This window comes from Alternaria rosae (genome assembly GCF_020736505.1).
Source record: "Alternaria rosae strain MPI-PUGE-AT-0040 chromosome Unknown BKA58scaffold_8, whole genome shotgun sequence".
NCBI lineage: Eukaryota > Fungi > Ascomycota > Dothideomycetes > Pleosporales > Pleosporaceae > Alternaria > Alternaria rosae.
The window spans coordinates 1,676,292-1,699,841 of NW_025763577.1; the positions used below are offsets into that span (position 1 = coordinate 1,676,292).

A 23,550-nucleotide genomic window follows, 5' to 3' on the forward strand; every position below is an offset into this window, starting at 1 on the left:
AATAGCTCTGCGTTGTGTTCGTACATTCATACAAAGTTATTTCGAGTCTGACGACAAGGAAGGTTAGCCGAGGCAGCCAGCGCTAACCATTCAAGGAAATGCATCTCGCAAGCAGCCTCGTCGGTTGAAGAACAGGTGTAAGACCGTGATTCCATCGCCGGTTGTGAACACTCAGAACCGAGCCCGAGGAAGGCCTCCGGGCTAGATTTTTGATATCCTCGACACGTTGCCGATGATGCAACCAGCTAGTCCAGGTATGCGGTCAGCCCCTTGCTTACTCCATGTCTCTTGCCATCGCCAGCTCTTGCCCTCTAATCACGTCGTGGCAACGGATGCGTCTCCTTGGAAGGTCGTAAGAAGCTGTTGACGAGTGAGTGGTACCTATACATTACACAGAGCGCTGCTTGAAGAGTGTGGAACACCATTGACCAACAATACCGCCAATAACATGTCGAGCATGCAGAGCAGGAGTCTGTTCGTGTTGCATTGCTGGTATCGAGACGTGCCATATGCGAGACCACTGCTGGTGTCAAGTGATGGCTGGTGTGTGGTGTCGGAAGTGAGCTGTATGTTTCGGAAACAGCGATGACACCCCCGAGCTCTGATTAGCGACTTCTCACGAACAATCTACCACATGCTTCCACCGTCTCTCTCTCCGCCGTCATCGTCGAAATGCCATATCTCAGCGCGACGTGTTTCCTTGATGCTGATCCTGGTTACAGTGCTTTGTTTTGAAGCGACGTAATCGATGCGACCTTTTAGTCAAAGGCTCACATTCTTCTTCGCGACGATTACCCCTGCGCCCGCTGCGACTCTTGTCGCTCACACCATGAACGCTTTTCACGTTAAGCCCCCAAGCAAGATTCGCGCATCGCACATCGACCGCGACTATTCTCGAGTTCCAGGTCACCAGATGAGCCTGAAATTGCCCATCGGGGCTCTCCGGCTTGTAGGATGTCATCTGTCCAAGCGGCGCAGAGACAACCTTTGAGGAGGACGCGTCTCAATCGCACGCGCCCGCTGCTCGGGAGAACGATTTGGCATACGATCACGTCTTCATCGTCTACGGGAATGCTGGCCTGGTAGCGCACTGTACATGACATGTATAGCTGAGCATGAATGGTTGTGTTGATACGTCATAGTCAAAAGGCGCTGTACCTGGGCATCCTGAGTTCCTTCCCGATCGCGCGAGCCAATGCACGTTTTTGGGCAAGCTGGGGCATCGGATCCGCAGAAGACCCCGCAGCACTAGCGCAAGCAGTCTCATCTACCATCCAGGAAGCCTCACCATTATCCTGGACAACATTGAAAGCTTTACAACTTGTGATCACTATTCGTTCAATATGGCAAGCAGCGAGCCTACAGTACTTATCATAGGCGCTGGTACCTTTGGCGCGTCTACTGCCTATCATTTGGGTAAGCAATACAAAGATCCATCGCGAATAACCATCATCGACCGTTGGGATAGCAATACATCCCTGAAGCAAAAGCAAGCAGCAGCTATCGACACCAATCGCATTATCCGTACCGACTACGAGTCACATCTTTACTGCAATCTCGCCAATGAAGCTATTCATTTTTGGTTCTGGAGCATAGCAGTGCAGGGCCATTTCCACAAGACGGGTTGGGTCGTGCTAGACAAAAAAAATGGTACTTTTGGTGATGCGATAAGGAAGACGTTCGTTGAGAGAGGAGGTGACTACACGCGCGACCTAGAACCACAAGAGCTGGACAAGTACGCTGTGACAAAAGGCATCCAGAGCGAAGAATACGGAAAGGGCTATTTCAATCGCGAAGCGGGCTGGTGCGACGCAGAGAAAGCAACGCAAAGCTTCACAAAGGTTGCACTTGAGTTGGGCGTCAGGAGGGTGACTGGAGACGTGCAAGAGTTGTTACTGAGCGCCGACCAACGAAGCCTAGCAGGTGTAAAGCTAAGGAATGGTCAAGTTTTGAAAGCCGACAAGATCGTGTTGGCAGCAGGAGCTTGGACCAGCTCCCTTATGTCGCCAATCGAGGATGCTTTGAAGATCCAGGAACAAGACCGCATCGAGCGCCAGATCACCGCTGTAGGACGGGTCTCGGCTTACTATACACTTAACGAACAAGACACTCAGAGCATGATCGACGAAACAGTGCCTGTGATCGTCATTGGAGGAGAGGTCGACATCATCCCACCTTCGCAACCAAACCGGACGCTGAAGATCAATGACATCAAGACTGAAATCATCAATACGGTTACCACTCCTTCTGGACACAAAATCACCATGCCATCGCGAAGAAACCAGAACGACGTACCTGAGAGATTGAAGCGTGAAAGCGCACAGATCATGCACAACGCCATGCCGGAATGGACACGCAGCAAAAGACCAGACAGATGGCGAATCTGCTACGACGCTGTTACACCAACCGAAGACTGGCTGATGTGTCGGCATCCTCATGAAAGGCTCGCCAACTTATACCTCGCAGTTGGCGGTAGCTTCCACTCTTACAAGTAAGTGACTTTAACCTTCACGTCAAGGACGCAACGCTAATCATCTTCTCAGATTCCTCCCCGTCGCCGGCGCATATATGTGCAACGTCCTAAGCGGCAAGGGCAACGGTGAGGAGAAAGATACTGCCTGGAAGTGGAAGAGCGCCGAAGAACTACAGTGTCGCAAGGGTAAGGAGTTTGGTGAAAGTCCAAGAGATTGCGACAAGAAAGAGTTGAGTGAGTACGAGGAGGGAGCAGCATCGAAGTTATGATCGTTAAGAAGTACCTTCAATCGACATTTCTCAATTTTACGGGTTACCATTCTACTCCGCGGCTTCGCATTCCCGACTTCGCATTGCACATTCCTCTACATTTGCCACTATTCAAAATAGTGATTGCGCCTTGGTTTAGTAATCTATTCCATTCATACTAGATTTTTATTGATTCTGGTGTCGTTGGTGTTGCGGTGGTCGTGAGTTACTCGCCGTGTGACGTCCGCCTACCTCACTATGACTTCATTTGCCTTGATCAAGGAGGTACTATTGGAATGCCAATATGGTGAGGCTTAGATGCTTTGAATCGCTTTCCTGTGGCAAGAAGCCTTCCACCAAAATTCTTCTAGTGAAAGAGAATCTACCGTTGCTTTGGTGGCGCTATCTGGTACAGAGGCCTGACGGCGCATATATGCGCAGCTACACTAGTATGGAAGCGTTCGCACTGTCACCTCGCCGCAGCGCAATCACCCAACTCGCGGGCATACTGAACTACGCAAGCATTTCTGACAGGCCAGGCCTCCTAACATACTGTCGCAGAGATGAACCGCGAAGAGCATGCTACGAGCAGCAACGACAACCATGCCAAAGAGAACACCATCACCAAGCCCAGCGAAGGCACGCTTGGAGTTGTACTCGACACCGATTTCGATGTCACTTTGGACGAAGAGCTCGCCGAAGACCAAGAACTCGAAGATAGCTACGTGTTCGTCGATGCCGATTACCATTCCTACACCGAGGTCGAATCTTCTGTCGCCGAAGGCTCGAATTCAGACTGCGAACTCTCAGAGCGTGAAGAGGAAGAGGAAGTAGATTCCAAGAGTGAAGCTGATAAGATGGAAGAGCAGAATGGTGGTGTCAGGAAGGGGTGGGTCAAGAAAGTGACGAAGAAGACTTCCAATGTCGAACGTAGTAGTGGCAAGGATGATGGGGAAGATATGTCAGATAGCGCAAACGTAAGTCGAAATGTGATAACCATGCATCAAGTGACTGATGAAGATAGACTGTGCGGTCACTATATATATACGCTCAATTTACGGGACTAGTTTTGCGAGACCTAGTAGGGCGTTATGGCAGAAAAGGTCCGGCGTTGAAGATTGGTCCAGAGGGTCTTATGTTGGGGAGGGTGGAGGGAAAAAGTGAGTTGCAGATTTTGTTGGCGTCGGAGGAGGCGTATATCGCAGTGCATGAGAACTTGGGTACGTATCAGGAGAAGAAGATGGAGTTGAGGCGGGTTGCTGCGGAGATAACAATGTGGGGGAAGGGCGCAGCTGGACTGTTTGCTGGGAGAAAGGGTCGAGATGAAGACGACGACTAGAGAGTCGATGGTACCTCCAGGCAAGAGCACACACAGACTTCCTGGCACTAGTCGTGTTTGATATTCGGTCTTAATGTTTGCTTCAGTCGAGGAAGCGTGTAGGATCAAGTCTTAACTTTGTCTGGAAGTTAGCTTGCGTTCAAACAATCGCTGTAGCTTGTAGCCAACAGAGATGCAGGCAATATGCATTAGCTGAGTACGCTTGACGGCGCCCCTCCACGGTGGTCCAGATGGACGCATATAGTTGACTGCTTGATATCTGGTCATATGCACGCCACGAGAGTGTGCGATGCAGACATTCACCGCACCCTTCTCCTTCTCGAAGGATGCCTTATGGCCACGGGCCTCTTCCAGACTCACTTGTTTGATGGCACTCCCTAAGCAATCTTCCCTTCTTGTGCTATATAAAACTTCAGACTCACTGCTCCGCGACGTTATTCGAAACACACCACAACTTCTTTCCAGAGTATAGTATCGACCAGGATACACTCGCGACGCCTATGCCTGCTTCCAAGATCCCAGAGACTGCCAACAACGTCAGCAGCAAGAGTACTGCTAGTATCGCTAACGACGCTGAAGAGATGGACGACTTCGTCGTCATACCTCCTGGCGGCTTCACAGAGCCATCCGCACAGTCCTCTTCTGCTACGAAAGATGACTGGACCAAAGTCATCAAGATCACCCGAACTGAAGATAGTCTCTTCGAGAAGGCCAGTATTCCTCTCACCACTCGCTGAAGCCTTCCAACTAACCAATTACAGGGCCACGAGCACGTCGCCGCCGTCGAGATCTGCCGGTACCATCTCCGCCCCTCCGACTGCCGCACGACCTGCAACGGCACCACCAAGTGCGATGCCTGCGCCTCGCTAGTCGCGGGCCTTGAGACCCTCGCCAACTGGGCCTGGGAATGGTCCAACGACAGCAAACCCTTCCAAGACAACATCAGCAACATCATGCACTGTCTGCACCGGCTTCCGTTTCACTTCCAGACAGGCCTCTACCGCGTCATCGAAGCTGCGATGGGGAACGAAGAGAACTGGCCTACGGCCGACCGAGAGAACTTCGAGCTCTGAGGGTTCAAAATATCGGCCGCTTTATGTTGTTACGCCTGGGTGTTCACGGTTTGGCTTGGGCGCTCGAGGAGGGCAAGGAGTGACGTCTTGTGCTGGCTGAGACAGAGCGGTCGTGGTACCAGGGACTTGTTGTCACTGACGAGTATGAAGAGGCTGTTGAGGAGACTGAACGCTTTACTATGGCCTTCTGCAAGTGGGGTGCGAGTGTTGATGCTGAGCGACGCGCTTAGTCTTCGGCTTAGTTTGTCCTGTCTCGGCACACTCACTCGGCAGACAACAAGTGGTTTTTGTTTGCAACATAGTAGAAGTTGCGACTAGCAGCTTTCCGTAAATTATGATGCGCCGCAATTAAAATAATTTTTGACGAAGCTTAAAGATAATGCACAATGACATCCGATGAACTGAGCATGTAATGCAAGTGCTGGATGTTGAATGATGGTAATTTTGATTCATGACACACTTATAGTACCATTTACTCCTTTACCTTAATGACAACCTTTCCAAAGTGACCTCCGCTGAAAAGGTACTTGATCGCTTGATCCGCCTCTTCAAACTTCCAAACACGATCGACGACTGGCTTAATCTTCTTCTCGTCGTAAAACTTGAGCATTCTCTCAAGCTCAGTCCTGGGGCCGTTCACAATGCCCTTGAGTGTGACATTCCTCTTCAGGCACAGCAAGTTCGTGTTCGTCCTGTCGCCAGCCTCGTCTTGCTTGCCGGATAGATAGCCAATGCAAGAGATCAATCCGCCGAAGCGTACACACTCGAACGACTTGCGAAGCGTCTGCGCACCACCAACTTCGATGATGATATCGGCGCCCTCGTCAGAGGTAGCAGAAAGGACTGCGTTTTCCCAGTCGGGGGTGTTGCGGTAGTTGATGGTGGTCTTTGCACCAAGCTTGGATGCGCGCTGAAGCTTCTCATCGGAGGATGAAGTGACAATGGCATCTGCGCCTGCTGCGGATGCGATCTGGGCTGCAGAGATGCTTACACCGCCAGTACCCTGGCACAGGACTGTTTCGCCCGGTCCAATGATCTCGCCATTTGGTCGCATGCAGTTCAGGCTCATCCAGGCGGTTACAGCTGCGATTGGCAAGCAAGCGGCTTCGTCATCAGATAGGTAATCTGGAATCTTGACAACGCCATGCGTGGGGAAGACACGGTACTGCGTCAGTACTCCAGGTGCAGGCCCGCCTAGACCACTCGCGATGTCTGAGGCCTTGATTTGACCGCTGAGATGTTTCGGCGCAAATGTGCTGATGACCCTATCGCCTTCCTTAAGCTGGAAAGCTGGGTTCTTGTAGGGGTCTGAAGTGTTGTTGGAGACTGGGCCAACCGCAACAACTACACCGCACATATCGCTGCATGGGACAATAGCGGGGGGATGTTCTACGGACTTGTGGTGGTTGTAGAGGCCCATGGCGACTGTCCACGTATTTAGCGTTGTTCAAATGGCCGTCTGGACCCTGCCACAAAAGTAGGTGTGACCACATCCCACTGTACGTACCTTCGGTATCCCTGTAGTTCAGACTCACGGAATGAACTTCAACCAACACCTCGTCTTCACCAGGGATTGGGCATTCCGCCTCGCCCATCCTGAGTTTATCGAGCCCGTCCTGGCCCGTGAGCCATTGCTTGATCTTTTGTGGAGGCGTCATCTCGAGATCTCAAACTGAAAGTTGAAACAGAGTCGAAAGCTTTTGGGGTACCAAATCCAAGGTTTACAGTTGACGTAGATGTTGTGTTCTTAACGTCCTTGGTTTTGCGCTGGGAAAGTAGTCCAGAAATTTCGCTCAGCCAGTCTCGGCGGTCTTGGGAGAAGGGTGGGGTGGGCATCTCGGGCAGTACCGTCTACTTAAGGTGGATTTGCTATGTAAGCAGCAAGAAATGCAGATGGTGGATCTCGAGCAGCGGGCAGAAAACCGCCGAAAGGTGTGGGGATGGGCATTATTTCTATGTGTCGTTGCGATGACGATAGGGTGCTCACGGCTGGTCAATGAGGTGTTCGTGAGGAGCGTCACCGCATTGGCCGTCTTCGCCCGATGAGCCGAGGTAGGCAGGGTGTTGTCGGATAGGGCGAGCCGATGCCAGCCTACAACACCAAGACATTTCTCACGAGACTCAGGAGCGCATGGAAGAAGCCATCGACAACTTCCATCTTCAATTCTTACGCATCTTGCGCATCGCGCACGGTGCTGTCTGCTAGGGTGAAACCTGGATCTTGCCAGATGATGCAGCATCCCTGATGACGCGCTACGATCGATCGACCCCGGAAAGCGGGAAGTCTCAGGGGTACCGTCTGGAACAAGGCAATGACGATACTGGTGACCAGTACATCGGACAATAACATGCGATCGGGGAAAATGACAAGCGATCGGAACGTCTTATTTCATTATTCTATTGAAACAGCGCACGGCTCGTGGGGTTCAGGTACGATATTGGAGCTGCCACGCGACTTAGCGCGTGTGGGATGGGAAGAGAGCATGACGACATGCGATACTGTGATATAAACGCGACGCGACCCTCTGGAAAGGATGCCAACATCTCATCCAGAGCAACACAACGCATCCACTTCCTCATCGTCTTCTCATCTTCACATCTCCAGCAACATGAGGCCCCAGCTACATTACTCTGCGAGCCAGGAGGCCGTCCCTCCGCCACTCCAGAATTTCTTGAGTCCCGAGTTTGCGCCAGCTCTCACTGTGATGGAGCAATTCGAAGCGGACCTTTTGCGCATGGACGAAGAGCATCTCCAGCATCGCGAGCGAGCTACACCCGAAGTCCCATCCCCATTCCCTGACGATGGACTACCAAGCGACTCCACCCTATTCGGCAGAGTGAGGACATTGTACCGAAGGTTCTCCAGTTTCTCCCAACGCAGCAGCAGCCGTGCGAGCGACGCCAGTCTCTGAAAACAAAACATGACATCGTCATGCAGGTACAAGCGTTCGCATAGTCGCACGCACTAGTCGCTGTCCTGTCCCCATCGACCCGGGCCGCCCTTCAAAGCCGCGCGCTATATGGCCACCACAATCTCGTTCCCGGATCGAACAAGCATTGACAGGCAGCATCAACGATACGAAATGGCACCATGAAGGCGCCCAGCTCGGCAAGCCTCAACTCAAAGGCAGGTGCATAGATTGCACACCGAGCTGCCGCCAACCTGCAACCCGTGCTATGGCATGGACCATTGAACTCGCCAGCAGCCGCCGCTAGTCGGCTGTCCCGCGGTGTCGATATCGATCGCGGCTCGGGGGCCCGAGGGCCGCGTGGAAAGGCCGTTGGTTGAGAGGAAGGTCAATGACGTTGACACAGCCGATCTGTCTCGTCACGATTGACAGATCTTCCCAGTGCATACACTCTCTTTATTGGCTATGAGGGAGCGATAGTCGAGCTTTGGCTGGTTGTGACACAACTTGCTCTGCTATTGCGCCCAGCATGGGCCAGGCTATTCGGAATGCCGTTTGGAGAGCTCAACATGGCCTGAAGTGGAAATTGAGAATTTCGAAAGTAGATGATGATTTCCAATACTGTATGCACCATGTAGGATGCGTAGATGTTCACTGGATATGTTCAGTATCATAATGTCTAATCACCCTTTCAATTTCAACCTAGTTGGCAACTTCTGATAGCTCTTGTTAGCCATCGCAATCACTCTACCGTTGACAGTCGACTACGTGATGTGAGATAGCCTTTTTCATTCTATGTGATCATCCGCTACTCGAGCAAGCCTGTTGCGCCTTCCAACCCACGAAGACTCGATGATCGTGACGTACTTTGTGAGCGCATCAGCATCAGGCAACCCCGCGGATCGCCGTGAGCGTCTGGTGATAGTCAGACCAGGTCCAATAGTGGTGGAAGTAACATGCGCAGACGGCGGACGGATTTGAAAGCAATGTGAAGTCTTCCAGTACGCCTTAGCATTCACCACAATTGGAACAGGCACGCAGCCAGCAGCAATTGTGATCGCGAATTGGCTATCATTACGTATGCCAAGGCGCTAGGATAAGCTTATCGATTGGCAAGCATCCTTGGGGCCCATTTTCTGTGTCTCGGTCATCATCACGTTTACCGACTACAGCTTTCTGATTCAGACGAAGGGTTTATTCGAACGCGCTGCCATGGTCTGACTGGTCAAAACCTTACCATGATGCTAGATACATTCCCATTGTCACTTTCTTCACGTTACTTCAGGCCTTGTTCTTTCCCCGACCTCCCGAGGTCAGGTCCTGCACGACAGCAAGATATACAGTTCCGATGTCACAAGGCCATGTGTGTTTCATATCAGCTCTCCATTCATATGTCAGTCCTAGGCTAAAGGTGTGGTAGCGCTCTTCCATGCTTCGCTGCGAGACGTAGGTAAAGTTCAATGATCGTTGCTTTCGTGAGGAAGCAGAAAGGGAGATCTCGAGATTTATCAGCCACTTTTCTACCATGCATTTCGTTGATCCAGACAACTACTCTGACACCCGGCCGCAACAATTTTTACCAGGACCTGTAACGATTGGTTGTGGTATATCGAGAGCCTCATGTCGTGAAAGATGCGCGCAATATTCTCCTCGTGCAGCCGCAGAGCGGCGAACATTCACACGCGTTGCCCCAGCAATGCGATGTCGCAGGCACCGCTAAGCCATGAGCTTTCACATGGTCACATCCGTATTTGGCATTACGCGTCAGGCACTCTCAGGCCAGTCACATGTATTTGGCTGAGAAGTTATCTTGCGCGCAAATTGTACCCTATCACGTAGTGAAGAGAAGTGAGCGAGATGACCACATCGTTCGAAAGACGTCGATAGAAGGGCCTAGCTGAGCGCGCGCGCGAGGGGAATATCATCGTACCCTGTCGTCTTTGTCCGCCTGGGACATTGTCGGGTTGGCTTGCTTTACACTGTTGCTGGCTTTGTTAATCCGCGCACAACTTTCGTTCACTTTCAAAGGACGCCAAACGCGCAAGACATATTTCTACACTGTGCGATTTAGATGTCAAAGCGCCCTCCTCGCGCCCCGGAACGATCTTTCACGAGTGGCCTTGCAATGGCCGCGCCCCGTCCTCCTACTTATTGCGCTTCATCTCCCACTGCAAATATGTCTTCCAAATTAAGACGCGCGTCAACTCTCTACCAGTACACCGTTCTCACCCCACAAAGCAAGGCTTCTGCATTTCCCTATACAAACCGACTCAATAACTCTACACGCGACCCCATCCAATTGCTCTTCGAACCTATCTGTCCTCTCGATACAACTATTCGACCACCTTGCACAACCCAATACATCGATACGCCGCTGTCTCATCCCAACATGGTCAAGCCCCCCGCCGATCCGAAGCTTAAGCAGAGTGTGACCCCCAAAAAGCCGAAGAAAGCGAAGGAGACTGTCAGTCCCGAAGCGACGCCTGCAAGCGCAAACCACGGATTCAGTGCCTCTGATGCTGCTATGCAAGTCGAGGAGCAGGAAGAACTGCCTACAGATGAGGACGCATCAGAATCAGAAGAGGTCACTCCTACCGCGAACATCAAGAAGAGCGCAAAAGCTGATACCCCGAAGAAGCCCAAGAAAACCGTAACACCCAAGAAGCCCGCCGCTACGAAGTCAAAGGCCAAAGCAAAGAAGCCACCTGTCGGAGAAGGCTTCGACCCCTACACCCACAGTATAGTCATTCCTCCAAAGTCCGAATGGAGCGGGTTCTGGGGTGCAAAGCCTGTGCCAGGTGATCCTCGGCCCAGTGCTAAACAACCTTCCGCTCGCGAGAGCATGGGTCAGACTGACCCCCCCTTGTGGGAGATTCGTGGCTTCCGATACAAGCGCGGTTCTCGACACACGAAGCACAACTACCAGGTTGAGCCGGATAACGTTGATCAGCTGCCTCAGGATAAGGACCAAGAAAACTTACTTGCCGTCCCGCTCATAGACATGCGGTTGACAGATAAGAACGATTTCACATCCTACAAGAAAGACCCGGTTGTCTATTGTTATAACAACGTACCAAAAGACTGGAACAACAAGCAAACTGTCAAGGCTCTTAACGACCGCCGTTACCAGGCTATTGATCGCATAACCATGGATCCACCGTGGTCGAAAATCGAGCGAGAGTATCTGGCTTCCCTGCTCCGGGACAATTCTGACGCATCCATTTGGGATTTGACTGAGCTTCACAATGATCGCTTCAAGGGCAAAGAGCACAGGGAAGCCACTGCTTTCGGAGAACTCTCTTCTGGTCGGACAGTAGAGAGCACTCGCTACCAGTACACATCGTACAAGCCATGCTACGACCGTGGCGAAGCACCACCGAATGTGAGATGGCGCGGCGACCCTTCACCTGAAGCCAAGGCACTCGAAGCGTCGGGGCGCTTGGAGGCCGCATTTGGGCTGCCTGACAAGGCTCTACTGAAGGAGTACGACAACATCCACGACGGCAATGGAGAGGATGATGACGACCATAAGCCCAAGAAGCCAGCCAAGAAGAAGCCGTCAAAGAAGAGGAAGCCGCAGGCTGCTGTGGAGGATTCTGATAGTGAAGAAGCTTTCGGTAGTCCTCTGGTTCGCAAGCGCCGTGCTTCGGAAGACTCTGGAGAGCAAGAGCGGTCGGCTAAGAAATCGAAGACCGATGGGGTTCGTCCATTTGCCGGTCAGCCCACGTTTGACAAGGACGAGGAGGATCTCCTGACCCTAGCCGGCGCCTATGGTGATGATGATTCCTCATCAGTGATACTTGAAGGCGATGATGCTGAGCAATCCGAAGAGATGAGGGAGGAAGACTACGATGATGCCGAAGATCAGCTCGTCTTTGCTGCGCTCAAAGAGTCCGCAGCTGAGTCCGCCCAAGGTACTCTCGTCGAACAGACTGCAGTCGAGCAGACTACGATTGTTGAGTTGACTCATGTTGCTCGTCAGATTGAGGTTGACGAGAACTATAGCGACGAGGAAGAGGAAGAGTAGGTGGAAGGTTCCGGAAAGACATCAGGTCGTTCAGCGCAGCAATTGCCTTCCAAGTGTATGGGAGACAGTAGCCTGAGAGTACCTGATATGGCCTTTGTCTTTTCGTACTGTTACATAAGCGCGCACCAGATGGCGCAATGTTATTGGGGAGTTTGAACGATGTGTGTAATCGTTCATCTCCTCGTTGAGTAGTACTAATGAGTTTTTGGTTTCTACATTTTGCAAGATTCAGCAGCTAACAGATTACCCGCAAGTGCTGCTGTTCTGCTCCTGACATGCCCGCGTTTCTTTTCTTCAATGTTGGATGGTCGTTGCGCGAGCTGTGCATCTTCTTCTAGCGCCCGCCACATCATGCTAACGGCTTCTACACCGCGCTTAGCTGATTGGTTAATCTTCGGACAAAATACGGATGCGTGATGTAGCGCAGCGCTCAACAGCTGGTTGCACTCCGCAACTAGTGACACTTCGGAGTCGTCGACACTCCGCAGCTTTGTACAAAACGTAGGTACCTCGATCGATTAAGATGCATCATCAGCCTACCCTAGAACAACCCCCTCGAATTCAATCATCTTTATTTTCAACGCCCTCACCATGGCTTCTTCATTCTTAGTCGTCGGCGCCACAGGTAACACTGGCCGCAGTGTTGTTGAGACCCTCTCGAACCTCATTAAATCCAGCAAGACGTTCTCCAATTATCGCATCCTCGCGATCACACGATCTTCGAACAGCTCCGTGGCAAAGGCACTCTCCAAATTTCCCCACGTCGAGATCATCGAATACACCTGGGTCGAGATCACCGCTGAGTGGCTACGCGAACACAATGTCGCCCGCGCTTTCATAGCTTCACACAATGAGCCCAACCAATTCGCCGAAGAATCGACGTTCCACCTTGCAGCTCTCACGGCTGGCGTCAAGTACGTCGTGCGCATCTCCACAACAGCCGCGAATGTGCGCCCAGACTGCCCTGCTTATTATCCCCGGACGCACTGGGCCATCGAAGCCATGCTCGACTCGCCAGGCTTTGAGAACATGCACTGGACATCACTGCAGCCAAACGTGTTCACAACCTTCTGGCTTGCCCCCGCTGCTGAACTGATCAAAACCGTTCGTAATGGCGGAAAGCAACACACATTACGCATAATGGCGAGCGCTGAGGGGCCGGTCGGCGTTATTGATCCCCGTGACGTCGGCGTCTTTGCTGCGCATCTCTTGATTCAGGATGACATTTCTGCGCACAACAAGCGCAGATATGTCCTCAATGGCCCGGAAGATATCACGGGCGATGAAATTGTCGCAATGGTTGAGAAGCATATTGGTACCAAGGTTGAGGACGTGCAGTTCAAGGATCTATCGTTTGTGGACGATATGGTTGCTGCGTCGAACCAGGCAAAGAATGTGATAGGTTCTATCAAGCGTGCTCCGGACTCAGCGTGGAATGGCGAGGCAAAGGCAGATACGACAAGCAAGGAGGTACTGGAGCTTGCAGCGCCAAAGCGAACGCCTGCTGATGTTATGGCGATGTTATTGGAGTAAAAGATGTGGCAATCAGACTCAAATGAATTAGCATTACTACTACACTATCCCAAAATGCTCTGTACATATTCATCATCGTTTTTGACCACCTTGTGACTTGTCGTAATGCTCGTGACACGCAGTAACTCGCTTACTGTTCCACCGGTCAAGAGCGCCAGATGAAAGTCGGAAGATGCCCCAAACAGTTCTGCATCGGCGCGAATTGATTGCGACAGTAACGCACAACGGCCACTAGCCCGATCAGGGTATATGTGGATTTCTCTTAATCAATAAAACAAGGGTTTCGCGCTATTCACTTCGACAACAGTACACCAGGCTTAATTAGACCGCGTTTTCACTTTCTGGACAACATGGGTCATCCATGACAGCAGTCCACCAGTCCTCCGTCGCTGCAATTTTGCCTTAAGACTCCCGTGCCTTACTCTTATAGTCATCCACGATGTCATCGTCCTCGAGATTGTTGTTGAAATGCACCAGTAGCTCAGAGACTGACACATTCAGTTCGCGAGACACCTCGTCGCCTAGACGGTACTGTAAGGCTTCCGCTCGCCTTATGGCCTTTGCTCGCTCGATGTAACCCCTGTACTTTGTCCTGATAAACTTCTCTGTCAAGTTGAGTTTGACGTAGCCGAGTATCTTTAGCTCGCCGACCATATGACAATCGCCTAGATCGCGTCTCATCTCGGCCAGTAATTTCTTCGCTCGACGTACTCCGGGTTGCGCCTTATCGAACTCCTGTTGGTATTTTGCTTTTACTTGGAGATCAGTCCAGGTGTCCAATGCAAGCCACTTCCAGATCATTTCTTCCGTGATTTCTTGGCATTCTCCGATTTCTTCTTTGCATATACGATGTAGCACGCGAGCAAGCGGACGATTCTTGTTGTAGTCGTGGACCGTCAGATGATACTTCCAAGTAACGTCCCACTCCGAATCGCCTGCTTGGAGACAGGTCTGTGTGAACTCAGCTTCCCTTTCTGGTATACTGCCAAATTCTTTCTTCAGCTTTGTCGTCAGTCTCTTGGCTCTTTCGGTCATGTTGACGAATGAAGACGTGGTGTTATCTCAGATTGCGGTCATCTACGCCCCTCTTAAGCCCGCCCCTGCTTGCTATAGAAGCTCACTCACAGCTTCAATTAATGGTCACGTGAGACTAGCAGATTGTTCAATACAGGAGAAACAAACTGGCAACTCGCAGAACTTGTGCTTTAAGCCTTATGATGATAGTTCACTCTCACGTTTCGAGACCCGGAGAGAATACGCAAGAAAGGGCTTTGTTAAAGAGGTCGAACATTAGACTGATGAAACGCGATCTGTACGGTTGCACATGCGCCACGCCCAATAGGTAATGTGTCTTGTTCAACCATTCATCCCATTTCGCACCTAGTGTGGTCCCAGCATGTATTAAGAAACGCAGACCAACATCAAAATTTCGAGAGAAACACGCATCGCCCGACCATATTCGAGATGGTGCAGCGTGGAAATCCACCTAACTCGTAATGCACTGTCTTACCACTCCACTGGGACAAGATGCCGACGAGACACCAGGTTAGTGGATCGTTATTTCGTGGTTTCAGGTGAAGTCTACAACGATATCAGCAAAACCTGTTCTCATCAGAGATATCGCCGACATACTGTGTACATCTTTGACCAGAGTTGGCCTGGCCGAACTGGCGCGCTCTTCTTCGGCGGCGGTGGAGGCGGAGGTGGCGGCACATATGAGTCGTCATGGTCAAATCCTTTCAGATCGCGCGGACGGCGATCACGAGAGCACGAGGCGGGGCACAAGCATAAAGGTAGTCTACCGCGGTCGGTTAGTGCAACGAGCGCAGGAAATCAGCCTGGTTCGCACTTACCGATCTCACCGGACGCTGTTCTTCCAGCAGATTGTAGGCCTCCATAGCAGGGTCGTAGCCATGTGTCTTATAGGTTTTCTTCCGCAAGTAATATTCGTTGCTCAATATGTTTTCCCACTTCAATTTCGTGCTAGTCTTGATACAGCCAGTAAGCCGCACGTTTGGTATGTGCTTGAGGTATGGAAAGGCGAAGATCAGTCCCCACTCAACCATGATCTTATGACACGGATGCTGCTCTATGGGTAGACCATCAAGCCGGCGAGTCCCAAACCAAGGGTTACTATCGTAACTGTACGGTGTGCCAAATACTATTCCGAGATTCTTCAGGGTAGGGATGTCTTGCAGCATGCAAGCTCTTGATGGCCGGGGCAGCAGTCGAAGGACAGGGTCGACCTGCATTCCCAAAAACTCATAGCAATTGCTGGTGCTCATACATAGCTGGACGTGCGTAAGCCAGTAATAGCCTGATGGGCTGTTCAGTGCATATACGACGTTTTCTAGCCATATCCAATGTGCGAAGTGCTTTGTTGTACCTTCCCACGCTGCTTTTAGAGCCTCCTCGTGTATTTGCTTATTGGCTCGAAGAACAACGTAGTTGGGTGGATCTGCCCGGGACGGCGATCGGTTACACCTCGATCCCAGAGTGACTACAAAGCCTTGTAAATCCCGATGCCGTCTAGCATCAGGGTAAATTTTGCCACTTAAGATGTGTCAAAAAATTTCACAGCGTATCTCGGCGGGGAACGTCATGATGGGGAAGCTCTGACCGTTCGAAGCCCACCACTTCCGCTGGAGCTGCCACCCATTTTCACCCAGACCATCGCTTGGAGTGACCAGCGAGAGAACCCACGACTTTAGCGGCATGCCGGGTTTAGGTCCGTTCATGTCGTCTTTCTTACGTACGAGGATGCTATCCGCGGTCAAATAGCGACAGCCTCTAGATAGTGTTGCCTCAACTGCCATCGGAAACTCTCGGTCCTTCTCCTTGAAAGCGTACAGCTTCGTCGAGTACTCCTCCAAATGACGGGGCCACAGAGGAGGGCTCATCGTCAAGTGCGAGACTTCCAAACCGATGCGCCAAAAAAGCATGTATTGCTTGTTCAGCTCGATGATCGTCTTCTTCATGACTTGGAGCATCTGATCATTCTTCTGCGGTGGAAGTACGCTCATTTTCCACTCATATTGCTCCGAGGTAAGGTACAACTTCGATGACGGAGGGGGCGATAGGCAGACGGAGAACATGCGACTCGGGTCATTGCGGAGTCGGTAAATGCGACCGATGAGTTTGTCGTCGATGGTGTCGCTGAAGCCGTACATCCGGTCAGTGGAGCGAAGCGTAGTGTGCTAAAAAGGTCGTGTAGGGTGTAATGATGAGCTTGTGGAAAAGGTAAGAGGAATAGTCGTCTGTTGGTCGAGCGGTTGAGCGTCGAAGGATATAGCGTGTACTCTGGCTGTCGCTGTCGACTTCTTGGGATGTGTATAATTGCGGGAGTAGCAGCGAGAAGATAGTTGCAGACCGTTTGAGTGCGTATGTACCGGGAAAAGGGGGGCCTAGAAATCAGGATCGAGGGTTCGTATAGCCAACAGCAGTGGGGTAAAGATCAGGCATCAGTTACGAAATAGCCTATGTACGAAAGTCCGCACTGACCCCCGTAGTCACAATGAAAGTAACGAGCAGACTAACAGTCCTCCAGGTACGGACGAGCACTACACTCTATAGGCAGTATAGCGATGAGATAGCGCGGTCGGAGCAACAGAAGTCGACTGTAGCAGACGTGGGTAAGAAAGCGTATTAATCAGCGAGGTTCGATTCTTTTGGCATGGTCGACGTCGAGTCATAGTTGTTATTGGACGCGATCTCGCAAGCAACAACTATTTGCGAAAGTGTGCTCGGCATGGGAAAGATGATCCCTGCTGTTACTATTAACTTCGACTTCGAGAGTCTTAGTGGCAAACCATGTAGCAACCTCACTCCCATTCCATCATCCAGAGCCTTCCGCGTCACAGCTCAGCCAACGCATTCGGAGGCTGTGTCATTTTCTAATTGTGCGATGATGTTTTGAGCTCTTGTACCAAAGGTTAAGAGCTACGTTGGATGTTGTCGATGCAATTGAAGAGGCCTACTATTGCTCTATGTGGGCGGTTTTGTGGTAGCGAAGAGCACACTCGAAGGATCACCACCACAGTTCCACCTCGAGAGAATCGGATAACCTACATACTCAGATTATGAGGTCGGTTCGGAATCGTAAAAGGAGCAGTAGTAGCAAATACGTGCGGTACCGGCGATTCAGTAAATACAGAACTTCTCCGACACGCTGCCTTTCTCTTCCCATTCTCTGTGAACGCGACCCTCGTTGACATTGTAGAGATAGCACTCTCCTACGAGTCTCCAAAGGCCGTCCGCCGCAGGCCGAAGGACGAAAGGTATGGAGGTGCCGTGTAGTACGACTACGACGTCGCCGGTAAGCAAAGCCTCAGATCCAAGACCGAGCATCCCCGTGCTGGTGATGAAAAGGGTGTGGCCAGGTCTATCACGCCGACATCGGTCGAAGAACCTATCCGCACTTGGTGCGAATGAAGAAGGATGATCATCTCTGTAAAGTTCCGCTGGCACAAGCCGGTACATGTTCTGCGTAGAATCATTATTTATGAATATGTGATATTCGCTCAGAAGGTTCGCAATGCGGACAGAGTTCAAAGGGCGATACCTGAACCGGTTTCCAAACGTACAGGCAAGATATCGTTGATCGTATACGTGGGCCAAAGAGCGGAGCATGGCTTGTAGGCGTGCAGGTCCGTAAATAATATCCTCAAAATCTCCCAGGTTCAAATACTCCTTGACTTCCCGATCTACAGTATCAACCCTGAAACCTGGGATATCAATACAATAGTTCCCAATATTAACCGTTTCTGATATATGAGTGAGACCCGGCTCCCCAAAAGTTGCCCAGTCTAGGTCACTCACGGGCCCGAATGAAACGATTCGTGGACGGCTCCAATCTGGCACCCACGATGGCCAATCTTCGGCAAATTCAGAACGATGTCCAGCCCAGGAAAGCACTCTGAGTTCATGCCACTCAAGGAGTAGTTTGCTTGCCACCCTGCGGTGGCATTCCATTGTCGTAATGCTGTAATCGGGATCTACCAATAACCGACCATCCGTAGGATCATACTCAAGTGTGCTCAGCCCAAGCAGGCCATAGATCCTGTCTTTGGGGTCACTGAAAGTGACGTGCATGGTTGCACGAAGCAGAGCGAAACAGGATTTCCGCAGAGGGCCATATGTTTTGAACAGCGGACACAATTCGAAAAGAAAATAGCAATGCAGCATGCCGAAAGAAAAATCGTGAGAAGCTGATAGAATACCACATGAAGCCGCGACCCCTAACCATTCAAAGCCGATCTCAGCGTGCCCCCAAAACACAGACGTTGAGATGCCTAATGCGACTTCCTGAACGACCCATCCGCGGCTAAACCACAGTGGGGAGCATATCTGACGCAAAGCGTGTGTCGCGGCAAGATCGATATCTGGCGGATCGTCTCCGCCGACGCTGGTTACCGTCATACCAAGCCATTTGTATAGCATCTGCGAGATCTTTTGATGCTTGAGAATTTGCGGGAATCGTGCAAAGCCATCTGATCGGAGTATATATCGGCATATGGCGTTCAGGGAGTCAAGGACCACTTGGTCATCTTCGTGTTGCAGCCATACAAGGACCCGAACAGCCTTTGTATAAATGAAGCCCATAAGCCGCACCTGTGAGGTTCTTTCGTCGTTATCGGTCTGATTTATACATAACGCATCGGCCCAAAGTGTTCTAGGGGTATCGGCATATCGGAAGCGCTGCAGAGCCTCGAATAGACTGCGGGTAGTGCTGACGACATTTCCGTTGCAAACGACGGTCTGACGATCGCTGGGGTCGCCCCAAGCGTAGGAGATTGCTTCATAGCGAAGCTCATCGTCATCTAAGTGAACGGTCCTCAAGAAGCAGTTTACAGGCTCTTCCCAGCTACCCGGAGCTAAGTCGAGGACGCGAATATGGCGATCTTGTGTTATGCGGTCGTACGGGAGTGTGGTACGCACGTCGAGGGATGTGTGGAGGCCTTCGGCCTGGCCGGGAGGTTTGTGTGAGTGCTCGTCAGATTGACGTAGGGAAACAATGGCATCGTCCATGGCCTTGTGCAACAGCTCTTAAGGGGCATGCGACACCGAACGATTCGAGATCTTCTGCAGCTGGTACATTTGCGCGCGTAGGGTAGTGATAAAGGAAAAAACGGAGACACTCATGGTAAGTGATCAGCTGAAACTACGTGCTACGCCACCAAAACCCCGCACTCATCCAGCTCCATTCGCTTACTGACAGACCCTCATACGGGAATGAATCCCGAACTTATATTAAGGCACCGTTATTCAGCATCACCTCCTCTTTCCTCCGTCGAGCCTCGAGCTTCTTCTCTCTTTGCGCAAAGAATGCCTCCTTCGCCAGCCTTCGCTCCTCTTTCTTGACTTCGTATTGAGCATGAAGCCGTTCGTTATCCTGTTGCTTCTTCTTTTCCGCCTTGATCGCATGCTTGATCTTCTTGTGTTCGGCTGATGAGATACGCCATGGTCGCGACAAGACTGCCTGCTTGAACGCAGCGGTCTCGGCCCAAGCCTGTGCTTCCTCGTTCGTTGTTTTGACAACCGAAATGCGCTGCAAGTCCAGTTGCTTTACGCCTCTAAACTCTGATATGAGGCACTTTGCCTTGACGACTGTGCCGATGTCAAGGGCTTCGCCGTCCACCACGACGTCGAAGATGCTAAATCGACTGACAATGTTCAGGTTCGCGATCTTCGTGTTCGAGGATGTATCGACGGGGTTCTGCTCGACGGGAGGTAATCGTACGATCTTTAGCTCGATGGTTGCGCCGCTTCCGTCGTCGATGGTAAGGGCCGTGTACTTGAGGTTTATGTCATCGATGGCCACGACGACACCTACGATGCGTACATAACGGATAGGGTGATTGAGATGGAAGTAGATGCGCTGAGCTGTTCACGTGTCAGCAACAGTAGTAGCGCTCGTCGCACCTGCTGCTACCTTGAAAGTCTTTCTCAGACCGAAGAGCTTGCACGTCTGCAGCAGTGAGCTTCACCCATATATTGTATGTAGGAGATGCTCTGAAACAATAGGCGGGGTATAGCCGATATGGACGCGGTGGCGGATCCGTTGACATGTCATATTGTGTTGCTGATGCACAAGGTGGGATGAGAACACAAGAACGCGACGCGCCTCATCACCACTGCTCTACGCTGTCACGTGGCCTAGAGCGCCAAGCTTCTAACCCAATGCGAGCGCATCGGAAGATCGGCGCTTTGCGTGAGCTATCTGCATGCTGCACCTCACCACGCGATGCCATCCGATGCAGCCGCTCCCAAGAACTGTGGCTTGGTCGCATTGCAGGGAACAATCAAGGCTTTCACTCTAACAAACTGTATCTCTAACCCTCCGCCCCGCTGCCAGCAAATGCGCTGTAGGATGGGCCGCAAGCATCCTTCACAAGGTCCACCCGGCCAGCTGTAGCCCCATCACACCTCAACACCGCCGTTTTGCCATCATGCCCGACAATGGTCTATCGCAAAAAGCAGCCAAGTGGGACCACTCTACCGCGAACTAGACCTCGGTGCCGTCGAGGCTACCAATAGTGCGACTCCCCGCTAAGCCGGCATGAAGCTGTCCATGACGAGCTAGCCCAACCTGCAGCAAGCTTGGAGCTCTCGATGAGAGCTTCCAAGGTATTCCGGTCAGACTTAAGGGCAGGGTAGCAGCCCGGTATGCGCCCGACGACTGCTGATTTTGATCTCTCATCTTTTCGAGGCTGTGCCTTTTCGTCGCATACTAACCCCGCAGCATTTTCTTCGCTTTCTAGACGTTCGTTGTCGCAAACCTTCGTTGCATCCGGCTTCTTGTTCTGACAGCCTCGGCCATATTCAACGCGATGAGATCATTTGCGCCATGGAGCCTCGTCGCTGCTACATTGACATTCTGTGTCGCGGAACCGATCGCAAAGCCTGAAGCTGTACCTCAGCAGATTTCGAACAATGCGCCGTTTTCTGGCGCTGTGTATATCGTGAACCCAGACGGGCAGCAAGTTGTAGCGCAAGACGCAAACTGGTGTCCTTCGTCGGCTTCAGTAAGCTGCAGTAATGTCAACCAGCCGAGTTGGTGAGTAGGACTTTGGAACGTAGCAGAATCCTTGCTGACATGCCTCAGGTGCTGTCCGTCAGGCTACGAATGCGCTGTGCCTGGCAACTCCAACGGATTGATCGGCTGCTGCCCAAGCGGCAACCAATGTGGAGGCGCAGTAAACGTCGCACAAGTCACGACTGTAACCGTATACCCCCAGCAGCAAACGGCTGTCGTGTACGCTCAACCGCCTCCTCAAACGACCGTATACAACAACCCGAACCAGGTACAAGGAGGCTTCTGCGCTACAATCACAATGGACGGGCCCGATCTACCGAGAGCGGAGCAAGGAGGATGTGGCACAATATTGATCGTTGCAGGAGCACCGAGTCTGAAAGTGCTAGGTGTAGGCGCCGGCACAGTTGCGCTGTTCCTGCATTTGGCGCTGGGCAGGATGTTTAATGGCGCGTTATGAGAGACGAGGGATGTTGTAATGACTTTACGAATTACGAGTTCACGTAGTACGATATTGTACGTGGCGCTAGATTACTCGATACACAACGATAAAACTACTGGTTTCCCTTCTTCGCATCCTCCTCATCGTTCTTTGGTACACCAACAAACTTGGGCACAGTAACAGCGTTCAAGTGACGAAAAGCCTAAACGAAGTGTTAGCAGATCATTCAAACAATTTGTACGCAATAGATATGTGATGCCACTTACGTTAGCAATACTGCTATCAGGCAACTTGCCATCCCACTTATCCTCGACCTTCTTAATCTTCCCCTGCTCATCCAAATGAATAGCAACAACACTCTGAATCAACTGCTCCTTATTCAATCCCTTGATAACATATCTCGTCCTCAGGTCCATCAAAATCGGGTTCCCAGCGTCTTTAACTTGATGATTGAGTCTCTCGATCTCGCTAAACGCACTCTGCAATCCATACCATTGCGCGGAGTACTTCTCGCGTCCCTCGGCGATGGTGATGGGATCTGTGAAGGTAGCGTCGTCGCGCCAGAGTTGCAGTTTGGGCAGCGAGGGGCGGCCGGCGAAGAGGTCGAGGACGGAACCGACGATGGTGTTTTGTTGCTCGGTGAGCTTGACGCCCGGGGCGGTTTGGACGTCTTTGGTCTCGATGTTAAGGTTTGAGGGATTTGTTGACATTTTTGCGGCTGTGATTCTAGATACCTGGGATGAAAAGGTGGATTTGGTGAAAGTGCGGAGTGTTTGGTTGCAGGTTTGTGTAGCAAATGGGCGGATGGAAGTTAACATTGTAAAACCGTGAGGAACAAGAATGTATGGAAGGGTTATTATAGGTATGTATTCGTGGCTATGTACTGCCTACGAGGCGTTTTGTTATTCGCGCTTTATCCAACCACATGTTTTTGGCACGCGTCATAATGAGAAATGTGGTGAAATATGGTGCGAGTTACGCAATTTGGATGTTCATCGATGCCCGGTGATGGCATTTGGTCGATGCGGATAAGTCATGACGCAATGGTGTTCCTAGGTGAGATTTGCGCCAGGCGATCTTCTCGCGTGTCGGGGATTGAGGTACGCGGGCTTTAGTGGGGTAGGGGATGGGTTTGTTCCGGGGGCCGGTTGTAGATGTGGACATTGAACTTCGTGTGTGTTCTGCTTTCATGAGGAGATCTCGTTATTCTCATTGCGTGTAGGTTGCAGCAAGCTTTGTTCCCGCTGACGAACGTCGACGTTGCTACCTCGAGGGCTATGTCCAGGTATCGCGACTACTTGGTACCTAGGTATAGACGAACACGATCCTTTCGCAACGCCACACACAAGCTGGCAAACCGTCGAAGGCTCTCAAGGTGTGCTTTCGGTAAAGCCAGTGGGAGGAAATATGCACTATCAGAGCGTACGACACGGCAAAGGATAGATCGATTCTGGTGCTCTCGACTACGACCCGA

The 23,550-nt window shown here is 51.5% G+C and overlaps 11 protein-coding genes across 11 annotated transcripts; 5 read left to right on the plus strand and 6 right to left on the minus strand.

The window, feature by feature from the left end:
• The first annotated feature begins 1,152 nt into the window (after positions 1–1,152).
• Positions 1,153–2,904, plus strand: BKA58DRAFT_230471 (fructosyl amino acid oxidase). Its single transcript, XM_046166471.1, has 2 exons — positions 1,153–2,491; positions 2,544–2,904. Exons 1-2 carry the CDS (start codon positions 1,344–1,346, stop codon positions 2,740–2,742), a joined length of 1,347 nt encoding a protein of 448 aa, XP_046022896.1. The 5' UTR covers positions 1,153–1,343; the 3' UTR covers positions 2,743–2,904.
• A 2,570-nt stretch (positions 2,905–5,474) lies between these two features.
• BKA58DRAFT_471883 (alcohol dehydrogenase) lies at positions 5,475–7,106 on the minus strand. Its single transcript, XM_046175252.1, has 2 exons — positions 6,641–7,106; positions 5,475–6,558 (listed from the first exon to the last, which is right to left on the minus strand). The coding sequence occupies exons 1-2, from the start codon at positions 6,789–6,791 to the stop codon at positions 5,606–5,608; spliced, it is 1,104 nt and encodes a 367-aa protein (XP_046022897.1). The 5' UTR covers positions 6,792–7,106; the 3' UTR covers positions 5,475–5,605.
• Positions 7,107–7,742: 636 nt separating this feature from the next.
• On the plus strand, positions 7,743–8,045 carry BKA58DRAFT_442733 (uncharacterized protein; the record flags this gene model as incomplete). Its single annotated transcript, XM_046173926.1, has 1 exon — positions 7,743–8,045. The coding sequence occupies one exon, from the start codon at positions 7,743–7,745 to the stop codon at positions 8,043–8,045; it is 303 nt and encodes a 100-aa protein (XP_046022898.1).
• A 2,420-nt stretch (positions 8,046–10,465) lies between these two features.
• Positions 10,466–12,351, plus strand: BKA58DRAFT_366279 (uncharacterized protein). Its single transcript, XM_046168885.1, has 2 exons — positions 10,466–11,659; positions 11,711–12,351. Exons 1-2 carry the CDS (start codon positions 10,567–10,569, stop codon positions 12,067–12,069), a joined length of 1,452 nt encoding a protein of 483 aa, XP_046022899.1. The 5' UTR covers positions 10,466–10,566; the 3' UTR covers positions 12,070–12,351.
• A 181-nt stretch (positions 12,352–12,532) lies between these two features.
• Positions 12,533–13,664, plus strand: BKA58DRAFT_390554 (NmrA-like family protein). Its single transcript, XM_046170841.1, has one exon. The coding sequence runs from the start codon at positions 12,661–12,663 to the stop codon at positions 13,600–13,602; it is 942 nt and encodes a 313-aa protein (XP_046022900.1). The 5' UTR covers positions 12,533–12,660; the 3' UTR covers positions 13,603–13,664.
• A 340-nt stretch (positions 13,665–14,004) lies between these two features.
• BKA58DRAFT_404501 (uncharacterized protein) lies at positions 14,005–14,637 on the minus strand (the record flags this gene model as incomplete). The annotated part of the gene is made up of 1 exon (XM_046171846.1): positions 14,005–14,637. The coding sequence occupies one exon, from the start codon at positions 14,635–14,637 to the stop codon at positions 14,005–14,007; it is 633 nt and encodes a 210-aa protein (XP_046022901.1).
• Positions 14,638–15,062: 425 nt separating this feature from the next.
• Positions 15,063–16,775, minus strand: BKA58DRAFT_471887 (uncharacterized protein; the record flags this gene model as incomplete). Its single annotated transcript, XM_046175253.1, has 4 exons — positions 15,063–15,183; positions 15,235–15,400; positions 15,456–16,155; positions 16,201–16,775. 3 exons carry the CDS (start codon positions 16,770–16,772, stop codon positions 15,362–15,364), a joined length of 1,311 nt encoding a protein of 436 aa, XP_046022902.1. The 3' UTR covers positions 15,063–15,183; positions 15,235–15,361.
• Positions 16,776–17,630: 855 nt separating this feature from the next.
• Positions 17,631–19,887, minus strand: BKA58DRAFT_230533 (heterokaryon incompatibility protein-domain-containing protein). The gene has a single exon (XM_046166472.1). The coding sequence runs from the start codon at positions 19,627–19,629 to the stop codon at positions 17,743–17,745; it is 1,887 nt and encodes a 628-aa protein (XP_046022903.1). The 5' UTR covers positions 19,630–19,887; the 3' UTR covers positions 17,631–17,742.
• BKA58DRAFT_230557 (uncharacterized protein) lies at positions 19,738–20,717 on the minus strand. Its single transcript, XM_046166476.1, has 2 exons — positions 20,534–20,717; positions 19,738–20,484 (listed from the first exon to the last, which is right to left on the minus strand). Exons 1-2 carry the CDS (start codon positions 20,667–20,669, stop codon positions 19,847–19,849), a joined length of 774 nt encoding a protein of 257 aa, XP_046022904.1. The 5' UTR covers positions 20,670–20,717; the 3' UTR covers positions 19,738–19,846.
• Positions 20,718–21,184: 467 nt separating this feature from the next.
• Positions 21,185–22,155, plus strand: BKA58DRAFT_230536 (uncharacterized protein). Its single transcript, XM_046166473.1, has 2 exons — positions 21,185–21,658; positions 21,707–22,155. The coding sequence occupies exons 1-2, from the start codon at positions 21,432–21,434 to the stop codon at positions 22,092–22,094; spliced, it is 615 nt and encodes a 204-aa protein (XP_046022905.1). The 5' UTR covers positions 21,185–21,431; the 3' UTR covers positions 22,095–22,155.
• A 33-nt stretch (positions 22,156–22,188) lies between these two features.
• On the minus strand, positions 22,189–22,786 carry BKA58DRAFT_413581 (uncharacterized protein; the record flags this gene model as incomplete). Its single annotated transcript, XM_046172428.1, has 2 exons — positions 22,189–22,278; positions 22,343–22,786. The coding sequence occupies 2 exons, from the start codon at positions 22,784–22,786 to the stop codon at positions 22,189–22,191; spliced, it is 534 nt and encodes a 177-aa protein (XP_046022906.1).
• Between the last annotated feature and the right edge of the window lie 764 nt (positions 22,787–23,550).